Source organism: Magnolia sinica, chromosome 3 (genome assembly GCF_029962835.1).
Source record: "Magnolia sinica isolate HGM2019 chromosome 3, MsV1, whole genome shotgun sequence".
In the NCBI taxonomy this organism is placed as follows: Eukaryota; Viridiplantae; Streptophyta; class Magnoliopsida; order Magnoliales; family Magnoliaceae; genus Magnolia; species Magnolia sinica.
In genome coordinates this window covers 102,930,616-102,957,201 of record NC_080575.1, presented here as the reverse complement: position 1 = coordinate 102,957,201, position 26,586 = coordinate 102,930,616, and the positions used below count along the sequence as shown (strand labels likewise).

The 26,586-nt window shown below is 43.4% G+C and overlaps 1 protein-coding gene across 2 annotated transcripts in view; it reads left to right on the top strand.

Moving 5' to 3' along the window:
• Positions 1 to 25,995, top strand: part of LOC131240481 (uncharacterized) — a 32,744-nt gene extending 6,749 nt beyond the window's left edge. The window contains exons 5-8 of one of the 2 annotated variants that reach the window (XM_058238737.1): positions 15 to 136; positions 20,705 to 20,908; positions 21,508 to 21,570; positions 25,565 to 25,995. In XM_058238737.1, the coding sequence (XP_058094720.1) occupies positions 15 to 136; positions 20,705 to 20,908; positions 21,508 to 21,570; positions 25,565 to 25,665 (490 nt within the window). In that variant the 3' untranslated portion in view covers positions 25,666 to 25,995. The remainder of the gene's footprint in view (positions 1 to 14; positions 137 to 20,704; positions 20,909 to 21,507; positions 21,571 to 25,564) is intronic. The other variant, XM_058238738.1, reaches the window with a different exon arrangement.
• Positions 25,996 to 26,586: the final 591 nt, after the last annotated feature.

The following is a 26,586-nucleotide window of genomic DNA, read 5'->3' as shown; positions in this document are numbered from 1 at the left end:
GTTTGTGTTATTAGGTACCAAGCTCCATCATATACAGAGCAGCCAAAGCAACAATATCAATATCAACAGCAGCAGCACCCGCAACAACAGCATCAACCCAAGCAAGCACCTGCTCCAGCCGCAGGTGGTAATGAAGGTAATATATTTGTAATGCAAAAGATAAATCTGCTTCTTGTAACTTGAAACTAATGTTTCGACAAGAAAACAAATGCATTTTGATTTGGGAGATTATCTTATTCTAATATAACAGAGAAAGAGTATATCAAGAGCAATCATTGTATTATTACTTTTGAGTTCATTTACATCCTCAGGGTCCCTTGATTCTAAGATAAATTATCTAGAATACAAAAATTGACAAAGTTCAAATGTCCAAGCCGGATGTCAAATTCGACAGCACTTCGACTCGTGATTTGATCATCTCTTTAAGAGGAATATGATGTAGATCCCATCAACTGATTTCTCTTTTTGAAGCTTGGACAAAAGGGGAATTGGAGCCTAATCATTCCGGCAGCATTTCAACCTTTCATCATTATAGACTACATGACAGTCTAGTTGGGCATACCCGCTCAACCAACATGGTTTGCGTGGGTCTGCGCAAACCATAGACTTCTCTTCGGTCCTACCTTTAGTCTTCTCTGCTGCTCTGCACTTCTCTCAAAATCTTCGATGTCCCAAATGTAGGGGGAATGGGGTATTTATAGGCCTCCACATGTGCGAAATCTCGATCTTGGTGCCAAGGGACCCACCTTTCATTGATTCTGATCATTCATGACCAATAAGCCCAAAAATCAGCTGCGCGACCCCGCGCAATTGGTTTATTGGTTGCGCGACCCTGCGCAAACCTTTCTTAAAATACTTGTTCTTCTTTTTCTGTTTCCTTCCTCTTTTGACTTTTCAATCTCATTTTCTTCAATTCTCTCTCCTTTTTTATGCCTAAACAGATGCTCCCTTGATCCTTTCTTTGTTTCCCAATAAATCAAAGAACAAGGATCAATTTTTACTCTTGAAAGGGTTTGCGCGGACCCGCGCAGCCGACACCCATGTACCGCACTCAGCTCTATTCATTATAAATACTCCGATCTTCAGCTCATTCCCCATTCACCGTACTTGTAACGAACCCTTGTTTTTCCGCTTCATCTCTGCGCAAACAACGTTGTTTGTGCAAACCCGTGCAACAGGTTTTCTGTTCGTGCAAGGTTTCTGACCGTTGCACTACTCCGCGCAAAGGACTTTGATTGCGCGAGTCCGCGCAACCAACACTTAGAGAAATTTTTCCATACTTAACTTTTTCTTTCTCAAATATCCTTAGGACTTGAAACCTTGTTTTCACAATGGCCCGCATTAAGCGAACATATCGTGCTGTAGACCCACCGACTGAGCAACCCTCTCACCAAGAGTTGCCAGATCCATCTTCTTTCCATCCTTCCCCTTCCTCAGATCAACCACAACCAAAGCGCACAAAAACCACCACCCACCATCCTTCTTATTTTAAGGAGCCCGTGCTCCCAACCTTCAACTTTACTGACCGTAGTTCCTCATTACCCTCTCCCATTCATCGAGCAATCTCAATGGGAGACATATAACGACCTCCAAAGCACGGTCGTGAGTATGATTGGGATGAATGGCTAAAATCAACCGCTCACATTCATGCTGACAGCCAGAGACCTCCCGCTCGAGAGGATACACCTCCTGCTTCTCGACCAAAGAAAATTCGCCGCAACAAGGCCAAAGAGTTTGAGGAGAAGATCAAGGAGCATAACAAGGAGAAGCTCCAGAATTCATGGGAAATGGTCCGAGTAATCGAGGGTATCATGAAATTTGATAACCCACACTATGACCATAATTCCTCTCAGCCTTCATCGCCATCAATCTATACTCGACTGTGAGCCAAGAGACCACATAGAAGGAGAGAAACTGATGTACACCTCTTCTTGGTCGTCGAAAGAACCGCACATTCTTGAAGGGATCTTGCTAGCGCATAAGCCGAGGCAATGCATTGGCGAGGTCTACCCAATGATTTTCCTCACCCCTTCTCACAATCTATTCCCCACATACTACTACGAAATGGTCCAGCAACGTTTCCGAGATCGTGAGCAGCTTTGGGGACCCGAAGAATTCCAAATGGCGGGTCTCCTAACTTCACGACGTTGTTATTCGGACTGTGCGGAAGCCGTCTTGCATAAACACACGGGTATGCTTGCTAAGATAGGCCTGTATAATGCTATAGAAGTTACGTCCCAATACTTCTACAAAGAGCCGACTATAATAAAAGGCTTCCTCGACTACTGGTCTCCCACTACCAACTCCTTTCATTTGCCAGTAGGTGAGATGAGCATCACACTTTGGGACCTCCATCGGATAGCGGGCCTTCCACTGACAGGGAAGTTTTACGATGAATTCGTCCCATCTAACAAAGATTTGGCCTTTGTTTCTTCTCTTGACCGCAAGCCTTCCATCTTTGAAACCACTATCGAACTCTTCAGGGAAATGTCGAAATTTCCAAATATTCACAAGCTTTCTCCTCTACAATGGCTTGCTCATTTTTCCAGGGCCCTTAGGTATTTTTAAGTCAGGAATCAACTGTTTTTCTTTAATTATACATTTCCTCACACTCACCTTTTACTTTTCCCTGCAGATTCCGCGATTGTAATTCTCGAGAGCTAACGGAGCTTCACCACAACATGAAGGAGAGAGCATAATACAACTTATATGGGTAGCTCGCGGGCTTCTTAGCCTATTGGCTAAGCATTGTAGTACTTCCAAACTCAAAATGGGCAGATGCTATTCGCCCCACAGTCTTTGCCGTTGCTGGTGCTTTGGCAGAAGGTCACAAGTATTCACTCGCACCTCCAGTGTTATGTTCTATTTATAGAGCCCTTGGGGAAGTAACTACTCATGTCAAGAATCCTACTATTGGAGTTTCCTCAGCGCACACCCCATGGCATTATATAACTGGCTGGATGGGGGTCTATTTTTCTTGGACTTTTGAAGCGCCGGAGAAGGCATATGTTCATCCTTCTCACCTTCCACTTTGGTTTTTTCAACAAAGGGCCATGGCAAAAAGATCATACAACTGGGTTGCCAACAAGATTCGGGACACTGATCAAGTTGATTTCTTTCAATTCTGCCTCTACCGCTACACCGAAGACACTGACATGGTGGACAAAGCAACACTCACTGTAGGAGAGGGCATTCTTCCTCTCTATACGCTCCTGCAGCTTGCCACTGCGGGAAGGAACGGAGTTTTGGAGAGAACCATACTATCCCAGTCGCTTTGCTCGTCAGTTCGGTTATGATCAGGCCGTTCCAGAAGACTGCGGATTAGTCACCAGAAGAATGCGCGGCTATGGCACTGGTCCTTATAATTGGGCCATGATATGGAAACAGCTACTAGGCGGTCGTGTTGATTCTACCTTCATAATCCCCAGTTGCAATCGTATAGTTCGTGCCTCTTACAGCTGGATGCGATGGTGGGATCACCAATCATACTTGGTCAACAATCGTTTGCCAGTAGATGAACCCATCTGGCTTCCCTTGCCTAGGCTAAGAGGTAGGAAACTTGAAGACGGGATTGGCTATATATCAGAGAAGAGGCACACACCTTTTCACGGCCAAATTTGCAGAAAAATATCTTTAGAAGATCCAATCCATGAAAAGAAGGCCATCGATACTTTGGAAGGCTGGATTGCTCATGGAGTCTTGACGGAATTCGAACAAGTCCCTCGTGACTTTGTTGGCCGGGTACAGATGATGCTGAAGGAACATCTTCTCCTATTCCGGCAAACACTGTTGCGTCTCAAGACGAACCGACTCCTCCTTCACAGCCTACTCGTTCTGGTTCATCATCTCCCATGACCAGGTCTCCAGCGCGCTTGCAAGCATCGCCATCTGTTCCTCAAGAAATGAGTAGCCATTCTTCCCCATCCCCTTCAGTTCCAATTAGCAAAGACTCTCAACCAGAAAGTAGTCGAGCTCCTCTTTTTAAAGGAAAACAAGTCATGATTGAAGAATTCGATGAAGAAAACTTGAGGGATGAAAGCTCGGCCTCTTCATCAGAGGGTACCGCTTCTATTGAATATGGAGATGATGAAGATGATGAAAGTGATGATGATTTTGAAGAAGGAGAAGTTGACATAGATGGGGAGGAAGATGTCGTGGCAGAAGGTACTGATAAAGAACATCCCCCGCCAAATTCCGAGACTCTTCCTAGTATCAATATCCCTAAAAAACCTCTTGCAGTAATAGAAGAGGAAGAAGATGAGCCTCTAGATTATGGAGAGTATGGATATTCACCAGGTAAGGAATTTTTTTAATTCCATATATATTTATATGCGCATTTTTGCAATAGTTATCTCATTATTATTGTTATATCTTTATTTCAGGTGTTTATGTTGCTAATGCTAGGACGGGTGATACTCTTACGGATCCTTCTCGGACTGCACCGGTGATTTCACCGAGGGCTCCTCTGGTTCCTTTGGTAGCACCAAAAGTGGTAGCTTGTGAAATTATTTTCCAAGTAGAAGCCACTGATCTGCCAACTCCAACTACAAGAGATTCAAGCACGGAGGTCAGAGTGCCTTCTTTTGCTGATATGTTGGGAGTTGGTCCTTCTTCAATTCAGGAAATTCCACCTCCTGTTAGTCGTACTTCTGCAGCAGGTATATTTATTGATTACTTTATTGAAATTTCCACATCTTCTAGCCCTATTACTACTATTCTAAGTTCTTTTCTTCTTCATATTACAGGAACTCCTTATAGTGGAGCAGCAAGTTCCGAATCTGTGGCCACTGCATCTGAACTATTGTCCTTTGCGAAGATTCCCACACACAAGATGCTTTTAATGAAGAATTCCATGTCGGCAATTGTTCATATTTTCAAGGATCCTGAACAATGGTCGGACTTAGATATCGCCATTGAAATCTTAGAAAGCACTGCAAGGATGGCGAAGATCAACATTTCCTCCCTTCATGACTCTCTTTTCAAATTCCGAGATTCAATAATTTCTTTAGCATCAGCGGAAAATGTCACCGTTGCACCCGAGATTTTGGAATACGGAAAGCAGCCAACTCTTTCCGAGGAAAAGGCTTCCCTCATCGCTGCTACTATTTCCGAATTTAATCAGGAACAATTAACCCTTCGAGAACAGCTGAAGGCTTGTGCTGATGATAGAACGGCTATTCAGGACCGCATTGCTACCCTAAAAGAGGGAATTTCGCAGCTGGAGTTGAAAGATCACGCGAAGGAATCAACTATCGAGGAAAAGATACGGGTTAGTATCCAATCTGTTGATGCTGAGAAATCTGAACTACTCAGAAGTGAAGAGATGATTGCATCCTTAGAAAACAAGCTGGCTGGAATTCCTGATCAGGCAAAGATCATCCTTGCCGCAGCCCAAATGCAGTTAAAGGAAGATTTGCAAAAGTACATGGGAATATTAGGAATTACAGAAGAGTTTTGAACATGTAATTTCATTTGCGTATTTTTTTTTTTTAGCATGTAATTTCCTTTGATTTTCAACATATATTAATGAAGACATGATGATATTTTTGAGATATTTTGTTCTTTCATGAACTTCTACATCATGGATCATTTCAAGCATATTCATCTATGCAATAATCTCGACATGATATTTAATGAAGAATTGAGATAAAAACCTTAACATATTATGACTGTCAGTATGGGATCCCCTATATGATTTTTGTTTTAATGGGCAGTACTAGATTTCAGTTTAGTTAGATGATCACACACAGTTTAAGCTCTCGAGTAGTGGAGCAATGCAGTTTTTTAGACTCTTGAGTAGTGGAGTCGGGTCTCACGTGATAGTCTCTGTAACTCTCATGAGTTCACTGAACTTCTCACAGCCTGGTGAGTTCACAAACCGCGATCCATCAGAGGGGCCTAGTGAAGCTATCGGGGCCGTGAACTCGGTTGGATTTATGCACAGGATTGGCCGCAGTAACTCTCTAGAGTTCATGAGGCGCACAAGGCGACCTTTGGGGTACCAAATCCAGGGCCGCCAGTCCGTCAGTGAGTAGGTTTAGGCCCTTCATCATGAGTTACTACTGAAATCAAGCCAAGAATCTGGGGGGTCGTATGCATGGTTGGCCTATCTATGGACAATGGCTAAAGAGCACACACTGTAGCCCGCATTTTCTTCGTCTGCAAGGTCGGACCCATCCACGGGAGGGCAATTTCATTCGTTCCCCGTGACACTACCGGAAAGCTATACAGACGGCATGGGTGTTACTCGTGATTGGCCGTTGAGGACTTTTTGGCCCTTTAGGGCTTCCAGTCATTGGCTCCACCCGCTGCCCGCATGGGTATGGGTACGATGGCCTTCACGGGCTTTTTAGGGCCACTGGCTTCTCACTGTTGCCCGAATGGCGATGGAGATAGGCTTTATGTATAGTTCGCTGTATAGGCTTGGCTAGGCTGCCTTAAATGATGATAAGCTGCCCTTGTTGTTGTAATAATAATAGGTGTCTTGATCAATATATCACCCACTGCTGATAATGTTGACGGTATTCGTGCTACGCTCGCAATAATAATATATCAGCCTGGTGATTATACTAATTTTGACGAATTTCAACGAACGATGGTTACTTTCTTTTTAATAAACCGTTGATGTGTAATCTTTGATGATATATTTGAAATTCCTCCTTTATTCAATCATCTGGTAAAGAATATATGAACATGACTTCACTTGTCTTTGCCCCCCTTTTGATGTAGAAGCATTGTGGCGATAATCTTCTAGATCAAAATCGGAACTATTTTCAAGGATGATATTTCTTGATGAAGCGCGCATTGACTGGTATATTTATACCCCGCCCATCTTGATCAACTACTCTGTATGCCCTGTTTGAATATACTTCTCTTATAATGTACGGCCCATCCCATCTAAGCTCAAACTTGCCCCCTGTTCTGTGGGTCACCACTATTGGTCTTTTCAACATTAGTACCATATCCCCTTTCTTGAAAGAGCGATATTTCACTCATTTATCAAAGGCGACCGATATTCTTGCTTGATATAACTGTAATCGCTGCTGGGCTGCCAAACGCTTTTCATCAAGTAAGTCCAGTTCTTTCAGCTTTATTTTTGCATTTTCATCATCTGTAATTGACTGATGCACTGCTACTCTGAGCGACGCGACTTGTGTTTCGATCGGCACGACTGCCTCTACGCCATAAACTAGCAAATATGGTGTTGCACTTGTCGTTCGGTGAGTGGTCCTATACGCCCATAGTGCCTCTTGCAATCTTTCGTCCCAGTCACGCTTATTTCCAGTCACCGTCTTCTTCAGTATTTTCACAATCGTTTTGTTAAATGCCTCTGCTAATCCGTTTGTCGGTGGATAGTAAGGTGTCGAAAATGAATGGTGGATACCGAACTTTTGACACAGTTTCGCCATGCCTCTGTTCTTAAAGGGGGTACCATTATCAGTAACAATCTTCTTCGGGATGCCATGGCGATATATTATCGCATGTCGAATGAAATTGACCACATCTTTCTCTTTGACATTGCGCAATGCGATCGCTTCTGTCCACTTGGAGAAATAGTCTGTTGTTGCCAGAATGTATTGTTTTCCCTTGGATGAAGGCAGATTTATGGGCCCGATGACATCGAGTCCCCATGCGGCAAAAGGCCAAGAAGTGACAGTTTGATGGAGATCTTCAGGAGGAACATGCACGACATCTCCGTGGATCTGACATTCATGACACCTTTTTGTATAATCTATCGCATCTTTGAACATTGTGGGCCAGTAATACCCCATTCAATGTATTCGATGAAATAAATTTCGTCCAGCCTTTTGTGCCCCACATTCTCCAGAATGAGCTTCTCGTAGCATTTGACTTGCTTCTTGTTCATCCAGACAGCATAGCAGCATCCCATTGTAAGATTTTCTGTAGGGCATTTCATTAAAATGACGAACCTACTCGATCTCTGCCTGATTTGTTGTCTTTGTGCTAAATCTTCCGGCAAGATATCATATTTGAGATAATATATGAACGGTTGTCTCCAATCATCCGTTGTCACCTCTAGACACGAAATAGGGAGCGCTTCGATTACTTCATTGATAACTTCAGAAGAAGGCAAGAATCTCCTCTCTTCTATAGTTACCTGGAGTGGACTTCGATTTGAGCAGGACGGGGCTGCTACTAGACTAGCCTGGGCATCTGCCTTTGCATTCTCAGATCGAAGTACGTGCTTGATTTGAACTTGGCAGAATCGTTCCAACAATTACTGGGCTTTTCGACAATATGGCAAAAGTTCTTGCTTTCTTATTTCAAACTCAGTCGTTAGTTGATTTATGATCAACTTTGAATCTCCAAAAATCTGCAACATCTTTATTTTCATCTCATGAGCGATTTCCATTTCAATCATGAGAGCTTGATATTCAGCTTCATTGTTCGTGCAAGTGGTGCCCAATGTGAAAGAATAGGGTAATAAATCACCCTGAGGTTTGATGAAAATAATTCCTGCCCCCGCTCCTGCCGCTCGAGAAGCACCATCAAAATACATCTGCCATTGGTCTTGTGGTTCAATCATCATTACCTGTTCATTGGGAAAGTTATCACAAATTGTCTCTCTCTGTTACGGGAGGCGTTGCCAAGAAATCTGCCACTGCTTGTCCTTTCACTGCTTCTACCGGCTCATAGGTAATTGTATATTCCGAAAGTAACAGCATCCATTTGGCCAATCTTCTTGATACCATCGGCCTTGTCATTAAAAATTTTATCGGATCTGCCCTTGAGATTAAAGTTATGTCATGAGAGAGACAATAATGTCTCAATTTCTGTACTGCAAAGTTTCAGCGCCAGACATTCTTTCTCGATCGGAGAATAGTTACATTCCGCGCCATTATGGTTCGACTCAGATAATAGAGAGCAGTTTCTTTTCCATCTTCATTCACCTGTGCTAACAAGGCTCCCAACGAGTTTTCAGCCGCAGATATATACAAGATAAGTGGTTTACCTTTTATAGGAGCTGTCAATACTGGAGGCTGCCTCAGCAATTCTTTTATTGAATCAAATGCACTCTGATAGGCTTTATCCCACACGTACTTTGTTCCTTTCTTCATCAAATGGGAAAACAGTTGACATCTTCCTGCTAGATTTGAAATAAAGCGACGAATATACGCCAGTTTCCCTTGCAAGCTCTTCAGCTCCTTCAATGTTTTCGAGGGTGGCATATCTTGGATGGCCTTAACTTTCCCTGGGTCAATTTTGATACCTCTGTGCCTGATGACGAAGCCAAGAAACTTTCCTGACAATACTCCAAAAGCGCATTTAGTAGGGTTTTTTCTGAGCTGATGGAAGACTGATGCTAAATGCTCGCGATGTTCTTGATGATTACCCGACCTAACCACTAGGTCATCAACACAATATTCAACATGCTTGTGTATCTTATCTTGAAAGATACTTTGCATCGCCCTTTGGTATGTTACACCAACATTCTTAAGACCGAACGACATAAGTTTGTAGCAGTAAACGCCCAGCGAAATTCTAAACAATGTTGCTTCTGTCTTCAGGTGCCATTCTAATCTGATTATAACCAGCATAGCTATCCATGAAAGACATTACAGCATATTGCGTCATATTGTCGATCAGTAGTTCTGTTATTGGAAGGGGAAAGTCATCCTTTGGGCAAGCCTCATTCAGATCTCTGAAATCTACGCACACCTTGATTTGTCCACTTTTCTTTTTTACTGGGACAATATTCGATATCCACTTGGGATATTTGACTTCTTTGATAAATCCGACTTTGATCAGCTTGTTCACTTCTTCCTCTATCAGAGGGACCAAATCTGGATGAAATCGCCTTTGCGCTTGCTTAATCGGTCTTTTATCCTTAGAAATGTTTAATCGATGCATTGCCACTGAAGTTTCCAAAGCCGGCATTTCTGCATATGTCCAGGCGAAAACATCTTTATTTTCTTTCAACAGTTGGATATATTCTTCAGCTTCTTGTTCAGGAATATAACGCCTATGAATGTATTTCTCGGCTCTTCATTTGTGCCCAAATTTACCTCTTGCAAACTGTCGATCGTCGGCTGCCCCCCATCTTCTATCTGCTTCGGAGCTGTCTTAGGATGTTTGACTATTTCAAGATCCGCTTCTGATAGCTGATTGACTGTGATCATATTTACTGAAAACTCTGCCCCTAATCCTTGAAATCTCTCTTCTTTTGATCGACTCTAATAGGGACCTGAATTCCTTTCCCATGATTTAAACCAGTCGGTTCTTCATTATCAAAACCCATCCTTTTCATCATTCTTCTGCTTACTGGACTGTATTTCTTGAGATCATGAGATGTCAGCTCTTCGTGATACACATTATTCTCAGCCCTCATTTTTGTCTTTTCTTCCGAAGAAGCTTAAAATTCAATTGGCTCCGGATATTTTGCATTGGCTTCCACATGAAACTTTCCTTGAATGGTCAAGAATGGCTTATTCCTTTCAGCATATGGCAATGGTATTGTATAGTTTGACTGCAGGATTTTCAACTGTTCAGGCGACAGTTATGTTAACGGTAGTTGTCCCAGCTGCCTCAGATGTCTTGGCACAAAATAGAACTTCTTCTTTGCTTCTGATGTTTCAGATGATCCTGCCTTTTCGGATTCTCCTTTTATTGTTTTCACATGAGCATTTTTCAGGGTTTTGCTTTCATCATTCTCTTTTTCTTCCCCTCTGGCAAAACCGTCGTAATAACCAGCATCTGCGAAGAAGGCTTCAGCTTCTGTGTATGGTCTTGCATTGGCCATTACCTTATACTGTATTCCATCCCTACAGTATTTGAAGCATTGATGAAGAGTGGAAGGTATAATACCGTACTGATGTATCCATGGTCTTCCCAATAGAAGATTATATGTCGTGACCGCACTGATCATGTGACAAACAACATCAGTAGTTAAATCTCCTATTTCCAATGTCATCGTAATTTTGCCGAGCGCACGCTGCCATCTTTAAAAAAAAAAAAAGAAAAAAAAAGTAACGATAGAATATATTAAAACGAAGAGGAGATAAAAAACAGAGGGCAACTGCTGAGATAGCAGAAGCCGACATTACATGCCTAGAAAAAGAAAATTAAAGTCCCTAAGAGAAGAAACATTGGCTGCCCATTCAATAATTAAACTTTTAGCCCTTGAACCCACGACAAGAGGAGAAGATTGAGAGTTGTTGAAGCATCTGTCGTTCTTTTCTTTCCAAATCACCCACCATATGGCCAGAATAGCCATCTTCCAGACCTTAGATTTGACCTTACCCAACTAGAACCCCATGCCAGTACGCTAGCAAGGAATAGGCAGAAGTAGGAACGCATCGATTGATACCGAACCGAGAAAAAAATCCTGACAAATTAGAGTGGCGAAGGGGCAATGGACGAAGAGGTGATCCATTGATTTGTCGCTCGCCATGCAGCATAGACAGATGTTTACAAGCTACATCCCTTTCTTCCTGAGGTTGTCTATTGTGAGAATCCGTTTTTTAGCCGCCAACCAACTAAAGTAGAGGAACTTAGGAGGGGCGGGATACTTCCAGAGAAACGGGCTGGCGAGGGATGTGTGGGGGGGAGGAGGTGCGAGAGCATCGTAGAGAGATTTGACCGAGAAACAGGAAGATTTGTCTCTTATCCAGAGAATTTTGTCCGGCTTAGATTGGATCGGGGAGACCTTGGATAACTGCTTGAGTAAGGCAGAGTAGTCGGCGACCTCCTAGTCGTGAAGGCTTCTGTAGCATCTAATATCCCACACTATCTCGGATGTGGATTGAGAAAATAAATCGGCTGTAATGTTGTCCTTGTTAACGGCAAGGCGATGAATAGAGGGGAAGCATTCCTTCAACTTTCTATCCCCAGCCAGAGGCCGTCCCAAAATCTGATTGCCGCCCCGTTCCCCAAATGGAAGGCAGTGTTCTGAACAACAGTGGATTTAGACCGCACTATACCCTTCCAGATGCGGGAGGCTCTATAAGAGGTGGAATCCTTGGTCCACCACCCTCCGTGAGATGTACCATATTTGTTTTTGGTGATTATATTCCATAAAGCTGTCGGCTCAGAACCCAGTCTCTAGGTCCATTTGCCCAATAGGGCCTTGTTCCTAACCTTCAAGTTTTTGACCCTAGCACCTCCATCCTGGAAATGCCTATAGACATCTTGTCAATCCAGCAGATGGAACTCATGATGATTTTCTTTGCCGCACCACATTAAATCTCTTCTCAGTTTGTCGATGCGAGACAGGACAGCAGGAGGGCAGATGAGGAGAGACATGAAGTAGGTAGGAATGTTGGATCGGGCAGCTTTGATGATAGTGAGCCTACCTCCCATAGATAGATATCTGCATTTCCATCTGGCCAGCATCTTTTGAAATTTGTCAACGACCTTGTCCCACATCGAAGACGGCGGGGCCCCGATAGCTGGCGGTAGACCAACGAACAGCGTCGGGAACGAGGCAGGCAAGCAACCGAGGAGATCAGCGTACCGATTCAGGTCAATCTCCGACACATTGACCCCAAAGATCTTGGATTTGGCCATATTTATTCTCAGGCCAGAGACTGCCTCGAAGCATCTTAGAGTAGTGTGCAGGTTATAGATTGCGTTAGAGTCTGCTTCGATCATAATAAGCGTGTCGTCAGTGAATTGAATATGGGAAATCGGAGTAGGAAGGCCCGACATCGAAATACCTCGGAAGAGCCGACAGCTTTGGCCCGTTTGCAGCAGCTGAGAGAGGGCCTCAACAACCGAGAGAAGGGGAGAGAGGGCGTCGCCCTGACGAAGACCCCTCGAACTAGGGAAGAAACCTTTTGGAACACCGTTGAGAAGGATGGAGAAATGCGATGATTCAACGCAGGCCTTAATCCACGTTCTCCATTTAACGCCAAAACCCATTCGGAGTAACATGTAATGCAGGAAGCCCCAGTCGACGTGGTCGTAGGCCTTCTCAATGTCGAGCTTACAGAAGACGCTCTTCTTTCCAGATCTATGGCAAGTGTGAAGAACTTTGTTTGCTATCAGGGCCCCATCAATGATCTGTCTACCTCTTATGACGCATTTTGGTACTTGGAAATTAGTTTGCCCATCACTGAGGAGAGTCTTGTAGATAGGATCTTCGCTAGAATTTCGTAGGGACCGCCGATCAAACTAATGGGCTTGAATTGGGAAAATGAGGAAGCACCTGCGGCTTTGGGAATAAGGGCGATGAAGGAAGCTCCTAATCCTTTAGATAGCTTACCTCTGGCGTAGAATTTAGACAAGAAGTTCATGACATCAGATTTAACAATGTCCCAAAAATGCTGAAAGAAAGACATGGGGAACCCATCAGGCCCAGGGGATTCGTCTCCTTCCAAGGCGTCAAGGGCCGATTTAACCTCTTCTTCCAAGAACGGAATTTCCAGAGAAAGGGCGTCCGAGTCGAGGAGAGAGAGAAGGGGTCCCATCTAATAGGGGTCTTGTCCATCCTTCAGAAGAAAGGAGAGAGGAGAAATGATCCACAACAAGCTTAGAGATTTCTTCTCTGTCCTCAATCTGTCTGCCATCAACCATGATGTTGTGGATGGCCTTTGCCCGGGCTTTCATGTTAGCTAAACTGTGGAAGTATTTAGTATTCTTGTCTCCTTCAGATATCCACCTCTCCTGCGATTTGATCTTCCAAGTTACTTCATCCTCGAGGGCTCTGGAAGATCAAATCGTTTGGCTAATATTTCTGAAGATAGGATATCACCTTCGACCCTGGAATCAATCTGGTGCAACTCAGCGAATAAGCTTTCAGATTCAAATTCTCTATTCCTAAGAACTTTAGTCTTCCAGACTTTAATTTTCTCCTTGAGGAGTCTCAATTTAGAGAGAAGGTTGTGACCAGTGAAACCATGAACGTGGAAAGAGTCCCACCATTCCGCAATCAATTGTTTGAAGCCGACAATGTTGATCCAGGCCGAATTGAATTTGAAAAGCTTAGGACCCCAATCAGCGTCAATGACCGAGAGGAGAATAGGGCAATGGTCGAAAGTCGACCTAGGCAGGGCCGATTGAGACATGGTGGGGAATTCCTCTATCCAATCCGTGGACAGGAGGAATCTGCCAAGTCTGGACTGAGTCTGCGACATTCGGCCGTTCAAACAAGTGAATCTGGCACCATCCAGAGGGAGGTCAACGAGTTCCTGATCCTGAATCCAATTAGAGAAGGCTTGCATGGCCGGGGTGGAACGCCTCTTCCGAGAGTGTTCGTCCACAAAACGAATGACATTGAAGTCACCCACGAAGCAGCAAGGGCCTGAAAAGGACTGTCTAACTGCAGTCAGCTCATCCCAGAAATTAGACCTTAAAGAGTCGTCGTTAGGACCGTAAACAGAAGTAATGATACAACGGAACGGAGAGAACTTATCTTGAAGAATAACCGCGATGGAGAAGGTTCCAGAAAAGGAGGCCTCTAATCCCCACTTAGAGGATGTGCAGGCGATGAGGATGCCTCCCGAAGACCCCTTTGCGTCCAAGGAGACGAACTGAGCATCCGCAGGGCCCCATAGAGTGGCCAGTAACGTAGTAGAGAAGGAAGGAACTTTGGTTTCCTGAAGACAAATGATGTCCGACTTTTTTCTCCTGATAGAGCCTTTGATAAGGCTCTGCTTTTGCTTAGAGCCAACCCCCCTAACATTCCAAGATAGAATGATCATTCAGGAACCGATCTGCCCCGAGTACCCTTTCGTCCACTACGAGCAGAGGATGTGGAAGACAAAGCCGGAGAGGATTGAAGGCGGAGAAGTTCTCTGTTGCTAACAGACCGGGAGAGCTGTTTAGCGGGATGCTTAACCGGGGGTAAAGGCCTGCCCCTATTCTCAATGAATTGAAAGAGGCCTATGTAGTCTTTCGGTCGATTCCCAAAAGAGAGGCCTAGCAATTGGCCCACACAACCCACTGCATCACGGATCCATTTTTTTTCATGGATTTCTTCGTAAATTTCCTCCCTACTCTTTCCTACCATGCATATTGATGAGTTGTCTCCCTCATGCTGATAAGGAATCTCTGAACACATCTGGAGAGGTTCTGCGACTATCACATCCCTGGGGATTTCCTCTTGGAATAAGGTGATGGGTCCTAGGTCCGCCCAGTCTCTGCTGTTGGACTGTGGATGTTCCGGGGTTGAAGGGAAGGGAGAGGCGTCAATGGAATCAGACAACACGTCATCAGAGATATCTCCTCCGGAGATGTCGTCGGCCTGGATTGAAGGAGAAGGGTTGTGGGATGAAATCTGAGGGACATTTGAGAGAGTGAAGCCATCTAGGATAGGAATGTCGGTTAAGATCGGGTGCAGAATGAGGAAGGGTCTGGGGTTAGAAGGGACAGATTCGGGTAGTTTAAGGGATCCCCGTTTGCCTGGAGAGAAACGGATTTGGGTCGCCAACAAACCCGATATCAATGAGAGAAGTAAGTGTAGGAGCTGACATCTGCACTTCCAAGTGGCCAGCACTGCTATTGTCGATCAGCCGTACGGGCGACCCGTGTCGCGATCTCCTGCCTGAAGTAGTATCGTCATAAATATTTCTCGAAAGGCGTTGATACGGATGGCCACGTGTCTCGACTATGGCTGAGTGAATCGAAGAATGATCATTTGCGTTGGAGGAGATCTGATGGTCCCTAACATGTGTCTCATTCTTCAAGACAGAGACGATATTTTTGCCAGCTCCTGGGATTTCGAGTGTTAGACGGGACTTCGAGTGCGATGAGGGGCTGCCACGTCTCCTTTGAAAAGGCCTCACGTCGCCCGGAGAGAAGTTTGCTGCAGGTGAATTAATATCTGTCGGCACTGGTGGTCCGCAGGAGTAAGGGGCCGGTACTCCTTCACTAGGGTTCTCCCGCATGTGCACTGGTTGCTGCTCCACTGGCACCCTTGAACTCCAAACATCACCCCATCTTGGGTGAATCATACCGGGAATTTCCTTATGGACAGGGAGAGAAATGACCCTGTTGGCAATCTTAACTCGGACGTGAGACGGGAGGGAAGAGCCTTTTTCTCTTCTAACTCTAGCCCTGATAACACCCAATTCCACACCCAGCTGAGTCTTAGAATCGATTTCAAGGAGAAATCCTAGAGTAGATGCAGCTTGAATGAGAAATTCATCATACCAGCACTCCGTAGGAACATCCCAAATGAGAACCCAAATATTCTCCTTGCCAAAGACAGAGAACTCCCGCGCCATGATTTTCTTTACCGGGCCAAAGACGTGCAAATGCCCTGCCATAGTTAACATATCTGGATTTAGCCCAGGATAGACTTGCACCAACAGGGCGTTGTAACCCAATGGTTTGATATCGGAATTACCGTATTGAAAGCCTGTGCAATCTCTAATCCATGATCTAACTGCCGGTATTAACGCTCCGTCTTCCGTTATGATCACCACCGATTTGGCCAGTTCAGCACGATTCTTCTCAAAAGTTGCTTGATCTATAAATACAGAGAAGTCGGAATGAATGTCTGTCTTACCATCGTTGCCGGAGCTGTTCAGAGAGGCCGGGAGTTCCTTTTGCAGAGGATTAGGCAGGGGATCTTTCTGCAGTGGGTTAGGCGGGTTAGAATCGGTCGGGCCCTTGAGGGCATCTTTGAAAGAAATTCCGACGGAGCACTGTCTTAGGGATAGCCCAAGAGGGGCGGGCCGATGGATCAGGGGTTTGGATGCTCTAATGGAGGGTCGCTTCAGACGAGAAGTTGACGGTAGGGTTTCCGGGCCGAAACGCTCCCTCTGAACTAGCATTTTTTTTTTCGTTGTAGCTAACTCCGTGGAGCTTGGCTACCGCCCTAGCCAGTTCCACTTTGCTGCTCATGCGGACTAGAGCGAATTCGCGATAAGCCCCTGAATCTCTATCTCTAGGCATCATGATGTCCATAACAGCACCCGCTCGGCCAAATATCTTCTCTAAGGGAAACCAGCCATGGGGATATCCTTTAATGAATAGTGTGGGGTAGGAGTACTTGCTCCGGTTATCACCCACCGGCTTCCAATTGCGTCGTGAAGAGGGAACCACGTTCCAATCTCGCTTGTCGATATCAGAGAGGGTCTGGTTAGGATCCATATGAGTTCCCTTCTCTCTAAAACTATCCTCGATCATCGTGGTCATCACAAAAGTTGTCATCGTCGTCGCAGCTTGGTCATTGTCGCACGCTTCCCATCTTGATTAAAGCCCTGTATCATCATTCCACTAGGGCCCAGATCAGAACGATAGTAACCAAAATTTTTCAACATTGTTAACGGTAATAAGTTTATCGCAGATCCATTGTCGAGCATAATCCTTTTTACTTCTTGGTCGCGAATATGGCCTACTATCATCAAGGGCCGATTATGCCCTATATCACAAGCTAGATCATCGTCAGAGAAGGAGACTACTAACATACAGTCTTCCTGTTCTTTGTGTTCTTCATTTTCCATTTCTACCAGCAACGTTTCTCGAACATTGTGGTCGGATAACGCTTGAATCAAACTTTACCTGAAATCTTCTGATAACTTTAACGCGTCGTAAATGCTTAACCGAGCCGGTATACCTTTCAAATGATTCACAACGTCATAAGTTACTTTAACTGTTTCATTCTTCTCTTCTTTCTTGTCACTATCACGCTGATCCTTGATGACCTCAGTCCTTGTCGCTCCGACTTTCTGCCTTGGGGGACTTGCCATTTTTTTTCCCGACTGTGGCGTGATTACCGCGGCTTTCCTTGTCGTCTCACGACTTTCTTTCTCTACTCTTCCACGAGCACTGTCCTAAACTGTCAATACGTTCACCGTCGCCTTTGTGTCCCTTTCTTTTTCTTTTCCAATCACTATTTCTCCCTTGTTTATCATTCTTTGTATTATACATTTTAATGTATAGCAATTTTCTGTCGGATGCCCTATCAGACAATGGTAGCAGCAAAAATCTCTCTCTTGATCTTCCTGCATTTTCAGGGCGCTTAGACGCAGATAATTCTATTGTACCGGCTTTCAACAACTGGTTCATCATGGGAACAACGTCTTCTTTATCGAATGCAAATCCTTCGTGAGAATTAAGTGATCTGGGCCTTTTTCCAGTGAACCTGCTTCTAGGACGGTTTGATTCTTCCTTCCGCTCTGTCCTTTTTTCTCTCGAATCCCTTGTTTCTTGATTCCTTTTTTCATGGTCCACAGTATTTGCAAGTAACTTATTGGGCCCTCTTCTGGCTGTTTCGTGGTGAAACGCTGGCATTTTACGAGTCATCAGCTCTAAGGCGTGGGCTTTGGTGGCCAAGTCACGGAAAGTTTTAATATCAGCGCTAGTTAGCACGAACGCAATTCCTGTCTCCATGGAGTTTAGGCACATCTTGGCTTGTTCTTTTTCTTCCGGTAGTTGTCTGCACGAGGCTCCCAACGTCTTCCATCTATCAATAAACTTCTCCACTGGTTCCCCTTCTCTTTGTTGTACCGAAGCCAACTCTGTGATGCTGACATCGCATTCTGAGGAGAAGAAGTTTGACATAAAGGCATCCTGCATCTGCTCCCACGTGCATTTCGATCTTGGAGTCAGACTAGAGTACCATTGGAACGCTTTACTTGTCAGGGACGATCCGAACAAACGTAGGCAGTATTGTGGTATCATGGAGAAATTTCCCATGCTGGTAATAAAGTGCATCAAATGCTCCTCCGGTGATCCCTCTCCATTAAACTTTTGAAAATCCGGGTGCTTGAAGTTAACTGGGAATGGGACATCTTCTACTTCCTGCGGGTATGGTGTTCGATATCTAAATCGACTGACATTTTCGCGTTCCCTTTCCACCCTGACGGCTTCCTCAACAACTTTCCGTACTTACTCTTGAGTTATTGTCCTTATTGCCGGAGCAAATCCAAGCGATCCTGCCCCCCATGGCTGGAAACCTTCAGGTTGATGTTCTTGTCCGTTCATCGTGCCCATCATCGGAGGAGCCGCTATCTGGGCTACGTTGTGCGCAAGAGTTGCCGGGGCCTCTCTGAGATTTCTACATTCTTCTATTAATGTTCTCTGCACTTGCGCCATTTCATTCTTGCATCTTCTGTAGTCGGCATAGTCCCTTGATCTGTTCCGGCCATGTGTATTGTGGCTTCCCCACTTCCTGATGAAGCTGTATTCGGAGTGGGATAAGAATATATTGATGTGATGGGGCTTACGAAGAGAGGGGTCTTGTTCGATTTCCCCATACTTCCACTGCAACTGATTGATCGTGATGATATAAAAGCAGGTGATCCCATGAGTAATGCCTTTCCTTTTTGTTCTTTTGTCCATCGGACTTTTGGAGCAATCAGAGCCAGGAAGTCACGTGATGCTAACTGTGGGGCCGTATGCCCAGGATATATGGCAGGAGGGGCCAATTCGAGATTCTTTCTGGCAGCGTTCCGTGTTATCGGTCCCCTGGTTCGTGGTGAAGGCAGACTCGTTCTAAGGCTTCTTGCATTTCGAGCCCTACTTCTCTGAGATGTCACGACAGTCCAATTCTCGTCGTCTTCCAGTACTCGAGGTGAAGCAGATACGACTCCAACCATTATTCGAGCTGAGTCATTTTTGTTTACAGGAGACTGGGTCTCGTGCCTCGGTGGCTGGTCCAGCGCATATTCCACCATGAATCCAGTTGCGGTGAAGTAAAAGTTTACCTTCATTGCTGGATTTGCCATTTGATTGTAGTTCGCAACTTTATCTTTTTACCTTCAAAATGAACCACAAAATTGTAATTATTATGTGAATAACAACATAATTTATCTAAGAGATGAAGGGGAGGATGTTCCCACTGAGAGTCGCCATTTTGGCATTAGAAAGACGCCAAACTACAATGAAAGTTCTATAATACTCTTAATGTTAATATTAAATAAGATACATCCCCAGCAGAGTCGCCATTTTGTTTCGACAAGAAAACAAATGCATTTCGATTTGGGAGATTATCTTATTCAAATATAACAGAGAAAGAGTATATCAAGAGCAATCATTGTATTATTACTTTTGAGTTCATTTACATCCTCAGGGTCCCTTGATTCTAAGATAAATTATCTAGAATACAAAAATTGACAAAGTTCAAATGTCCAAGCCGGATGTTAAATTCGGCAGCACTTTGACTCGTGATTTGATCATCTCTTTAAGAGGAATATGATGTGGATCCCATCAACTGATTTCTCTTTTTGAAGCTTGGACAGAAGGGGAACTGGAGCCTGATCATTCCGGCAGCATTTCAACCTTTCATCATTATAGACTGCATGACAGTCTGGTTGTGCGGACCCGCGCAACCAACATGGTTTGCGCAGGTCCGCGCAAACCATGGACTTCTCTTCAGTCCTACCTTCAGTCTTCTCTACTGCTTTGCACTTCTCTCAAAATCTTCGATGTCCTAAATGAAGGGGGGAATGTGGTATTTATAAGTCTCCACACGTTCGAAACCTCGATCTTGGTGCCAAGGGACCCACCTTTCATTGATTCTGATCATTCATGACCAGTAAGCCCAGAAATCAGTTGCGCGATCCCTCGCAATTGGTGTATTGGTTGCACGACCTTGTGCAACCGATATTCCTTGCGCTAACCCGTGCAAACCCTTCTTAAAATAGTTGTTCTTCTTCTTTTTCTGTTTCCTTCCTCTTTTGACTTTTCAATCTCCTTTTCTTCAATTCTCTCTCTCTCTCTCTCTCTCTCTCTCTCTCTCTCTCTTTTTAATGCCTCAACAACTAAAATAGATTTTCTCTGTTGTGTTATATAGATTCATATGGCCGAGGGCGGGGCCGAGGTAGAGGAAGAGGAAGGGGTTGGGGCAGAGGAGGATATGGCTACAATCAAGGATATGGCTATAATCAGGGATACAACAAAAATCAAGGATATGGCAACAACCAGGGATATGGAAGCAACCAGGGATACGGCAGCAACCAGGGTTATGGCAATAATCAGGGATATGGCAACTATCAAGGTATGCATTGATAATGGACCACAATAGTTCTTTGGTTGGTAGAATACATTGTCCGTTTCACAACATGGGCACAGTATCAAAATGCATCATTTGTACTGTTTTTTATCATCAATACATCCTGATACAAGCACCATAGCGTCAGAATGTTTTGTTGATTCATTCAGAATTAAATGTATTCTTATTTTAATATTTCGAGGCCTTCTTATATTTATTTTACAATTGTCCTTTTATTTGTTGAAGAAACATTTGATATACAATAAGTTATGTTTAATCATCTCATTAGTTAGGATTTTTAAAACCTTTTTTTACATTGTTTTTGGACGGATAATAAAACTTCAATTCAAACTGGAAAAAGAGCTGCAATGGAAGGAAAGAATTCCCAGTACAAATGAAAAAAAAAAAAAAAAAAAAACCAATTTTGCATACTTCTGGGGTTCATATTTAGAAAGATAAATAGAAATTGAAAACACAAATATGAATAAATCAAGTCCTTCATTGATAGCATGAATATTATATTTATCCAGATGATATATCCAACTGGTGTGTTGAATGCTGATATGAAATGTTTACATTGCCTCCTCTTTCTTTTTCGGTGACAGAGAATGGTGGGTGGAATTGGAATCGAGGTGGAGGCGGACGAGGTAGAGGCTGGGGTCCTCGTGGTAAGCACTTAGCAATCAATTATCCCACCCATACATCTCCTTAGAAGTTTTTATCGTGCAGACATGATGAGAATCATTGATCTGTGATAAAGAATTCAGCACCTAAAACCGGTTGTAGGTTAACATAATCTACTTCCTTTTTTTACAAGCATTTTGCCTTGAAAACATGGTAAAACTGGAAATCCATAAAGAAAAATGGTAACATGGAAACCAAAAGACGGAGGCATAAAAATTGGTTTTTACTTGTAGTTTACAACCTGTTATAGGTGGTCAGTCCTATATACATATACACATTCGCATAACATGTCTACATGCATGAAATACTGGTAGACATGTCTACTGTATGTTAACTATACATATACTTGCATGATTGTATCCTTGTACATCCACATATAGAGCGAGGCATTCTGTCCTTTGTGCATACCATCCAGAGATGTCATATTCATATATGCATGTGCCATGCATCCTCATTATAAACCCACATATTTAGAAGGGAAAATGATCAAAATACACTCACTTTGATTTCTTTGACAGTTCATTATTAATGACTATCCAGAATTTATTGCCTTTTCAAAATTGCTTACTAAAATACACTTCCCCAAAACCCATTAAGCTTTGGCACATAATACCTAGAAAAGTACGAGCAACCCCATTAAGCTTTTGCACATAATACCTACAAAAGTTTGGGGCAAATACACTTTTCCTACATGTGCTTCCTATACGTGGCAACATATGATAAACATGCACATGATCCTAGCTACTCATCATTTAGGTGTCACTGTATAAATTGCTTAGCCCAAAAGTCTTGCGGGTCCATCCAACTGATAGCCTGCTCATGTGTACATTGCATGTGGACCTTTGGCCTATATGTATATATCGTATGTTGACCATTGGTTAACTTCTGAAACCATCCATTTTCAATTATACATATGTTGGCCACCTGGTTGGCTACCTGATGGGTGAACTTTAAACAAGCTGTTGGCTACCTGATGGATTAACCTTAAACAAGCTGTCGGCTACCTGATGAGTGAACCTTAAACAAGCTGTCGGCTACCTGATGGGTGAACCTTAAACAAGCTGAACTGTGGGAGACGCCTGATGAGCATCTTGGATCTACTTCACAGGTGTCAAATTGGTACATGTGAGGGACGAGTATGGAAAAACACTCTCTCAAGTTCAAGCAGCAATGTTTACTCGGCTTTAGATTTCGTGTGAGTTTTGCCACGCTAAGTGCCAACACATTTTTATAGGATATGTAAAGACCATAGCTATTGTCTCTGGGTCATGTTTCAGTGACAGACCATTTATATGATGGGCCTCACTGTAGATGGGGGATACCACTTCTAAAAATAAAACCAAAAAAAAAAAAAAAGAAAGAGAGAGAGAGAGAGAGAGAGAGAGAGAGAGAGAGAGAGAGAGAGAACTTCTGTTGCGCGCAAAGGCATTGTGCGTTTTTATTTATTTATTTATTTTTTAAAATATGGACTGTTTCTTTGATTGTTGTTTTGTGGGCCATTGATTGAAATTTAGGTTCTTCCATTCTTGAAGGGTTTTGAGGCAATCACAATCGGCTATGCATCTTGATAGATCAACAGTTTAGATCACCGAATATGACCCCAAATCCAGTTTAGATCACTGAATATGGCCCCAGATCCAATGGCATCGCGTGGTAATCCTAGGGTGGAACTTCCATGAGGTAGACATCATGCAGGTCAGCGGGCCCACACTGTATCAAAAACCTGCTATAATTTAGGAGAGAGAAGTGGAATGAATTCCAAGGGCTAGACTCTTATGATAGTTAACCATCATTTTAGAAATGATGGTGACTTCCACCACACACGTCACAAGGTTTTAAGGCAATCCTGACAGTCCAAAATCACTGACCCAATTATGGATGGGCATTACCCAAAAAGTACACTGCTCGTATGATACTAACTATCTGATTTTTCCCTTAGAGCTTGGACCAGTCACTGTTTAATTATAACCATCCATTTGATAACCATTGTTTTAGAAGGTTAGATTGGTTGATCAGTATGATTTTGAGGTATGTTCCATCTAGAATGTGGCCCACAATTTGGATGATCCTGATACCAGCACATGACTTTTATGGTGGATGAATTACCACTAAATGGTGAACAATCGTCAGATCAGAATCTAAACCCTATTCTGAATACCAGTGATTCCCTCCTATCATTTCGTCTCAGTTGGGGGGGCTAACTCCAAATGCATGTGAGACCTACTCATGCTCCTGCAGCGACACCTGATAATATGCAACATGTGTGCATGACTTGCACTTTCCATTTGTTTGGAACAGCTTGGGTTTTATGCATCAATAATCACGCCATTTACTCTGTGCCCAGCATACAAAGTAAACTCAGTTAAAAACAATTTTTCTGGTTGTCCATTTGTTTTGTATGTTGTACCTGCGTGCAAAGTAGCCCAATTTTTTGACCCGAAGATCTAATCAGTGTACTCCTCCTCATATAAAGCTCATAATCTGGGCACATTTTTAAATTGGTACATGCGCCTGTGGATGGATGGGTATGGCCCCCACAAGCATGCACAATAGCACACCTCTAACCATCACAATGCCCTAGTGCTAAGAGTGTGCATAGTAGCCTGAGATTTTTAACGTGTACAAATGGTGTCTGGTGCAAGATTTGATCATTGTGTCATGGGCTCCACTGTAGATGGCCTGTGAACAAAAAATCTCCCAAATTAGAAAACCCTAACCCTATAATTTTCATGGCAAAAAAATGGACAGTTACGGAAAAAAAAAAAAAAAAAACTGTCTACCTTCAATAGTCCCACCTTCATTCACATGTAAGACATCTGCGCCAAGAAAAGTGTCCCATGGTTGAAGATTCCCTAGTGTGAGAATCATGTCAATATGAGCTTATCCCCATGATCAAGATCTCCTATGTGGAAATCGGGCATCATGTGGGCGAGACATTTATGTTAGGTCAGATCATTGTCTTACCTGATAAGTGGAATAGGCTGATTTTCACTCTGGGTGATATTTTTGATGAGCCCGACCATTTTCGTGGCTTGGATGTCCTGTGCATATGACATGTTGTCAAGAACAAAGGCCCAAGGCCCATGGCATTTGGGTAGCTTCTCTCCAGTAGGTATTATGCGCTAAAGCTTAATGGGGGTCAGAGAAGGAAGGTTAACAAAGCAGAAGCTTTAGAAAAGTGTATTTTGGTAAAGAATGTTACAAAAGCCATTATGGCAAATCTTTAGCAGTGGAGAAGCTTTTGGAAAAGAAATTTAGAATGAGTGTACTTTGATTATCTTCGCATCTCTAAAAAAATAGTGTATCTGAACTATACCCATTTGCATAAATAATGTCTAGAAGCCCAACATTTTAGCATCTTATAGGGAATGTATGCATGCATATATACATAATCTAGAATGCTGCTCCGGTGCTCTCAGAGCACTATGAGTTTTAGTGCTCCTAGTTGGGACACTTCAGCAGTCCATCCAATTGATCTGGAGTGACCATTTGGTCTAAAACACATTTCACAGGCTACCATGCAAATATCATGTTCTGATAACCATCTGATCAATGTCCTCTTTTTTGTATGGTTAATATCATTTGTATAAAAATAGGTTTAACCAACAATTTGTTCCATCTATTTGATAGGTTCAAATCTGGGATTGCTTGTGATTCTAAAGAATTCACCGTTACACAATCCTAACCATGCGACCCGTGGGTCGAAAAAAAGATGGCTACAAAAATTAAGGCCTAATCTAAGATGTATTTGATTATCCAATCAGTCTTATTTTGAATGGTAGCCTTTGAAATGTGTTCTAAACTTCATGAACGGTTCGGATTCAATTTACCCTATTCTGTTGAGCACTGTAACTTACGGTGCTCTGATTGCATTGGAGCATTTCTATACAAAATCATCTGTTACTATGTACAAATGCATGCATGCCAATTTCATTGTTGATGGTTTGGTGGCTGTTTGTTTGATCTTGAACCTGACAGGTGGTGGATATGAAAGAGGAAGAGGGGGAGGTGGTGGGAGAGGCTATGGTCGGGGCAGGGGAAGAATGGGCGGCGGACGTGGGAGGGGCAACCAGGCCTAAGAAGGAGAAGAAGAGGGGGTGTTTGGTAATACTTGCTTGGTTTGTAATAGGGGAAATAGAGAGAGATATTCAGAAGACTGTTTTTTGAGCATCAACTATGCTTTATTTTCAAGTGAGTTGAAGTTCTTTCTCTATTATACATGGGATGTGAGCAGGCTTTGTTGTTTTGTTTTTCACTCTCCTTGCCTGAAAGAGTGGTAAGCTAGGGCTTTTCTGTAATTCATTCCATATGTTCTTTCTTTCTTTCTTACAGTCAGTCCTACTCCCTGCCCCCTCTTTGTATCTATATCCATTTTTCATAGTGTGTATACCTTTGGAACTTTTTTGTCTCGTCTTCTATTATCCGTCTGTTGATTTTGTGACCAGGTATCCTTGGCGTCAATGCTAATCCTTTGGAAGCCGACCTGATTTCTTGGCTAGACCACGTTAACGGAAGGTCCTATCTCCTGAATAGCATGGACTGTCATGGCCAAATTTATGGGGTGGCTCGGTCTGGTTGCTGCGGGTGCTCAAATGGGCTTACATTCCTACTGTTGTATTGTGGATCACCCATGTCTTCAATTTCGACAAGTAGGATCCAAGATTCAGTATTACAGACTGTCGATTGGTTGCATCTGCTCGATATTCCATGCCCTAGGCAAGTATTAACCATTTTGATTTGTGGCTTTTGTATAGCCTGTTAAGAAGAGAAGTCTGGCGTTGATCTGCATTCGACTGAAAAATAAAACCCCAACATTGGATTTTTTTGGCCATGGTCCAGCTATTGCGGATGCAGACGGTGCATGGCCCATCCCCGGGATTGATTTATACACCATCACAACTGTGCAACAGATGGGTGTAGAGGTGAACATGTTATCATCTGGAGATTGCATGTTAGACGATGGGGTGTGCAGAGTTGCATTCAAACTCACAACATCAACT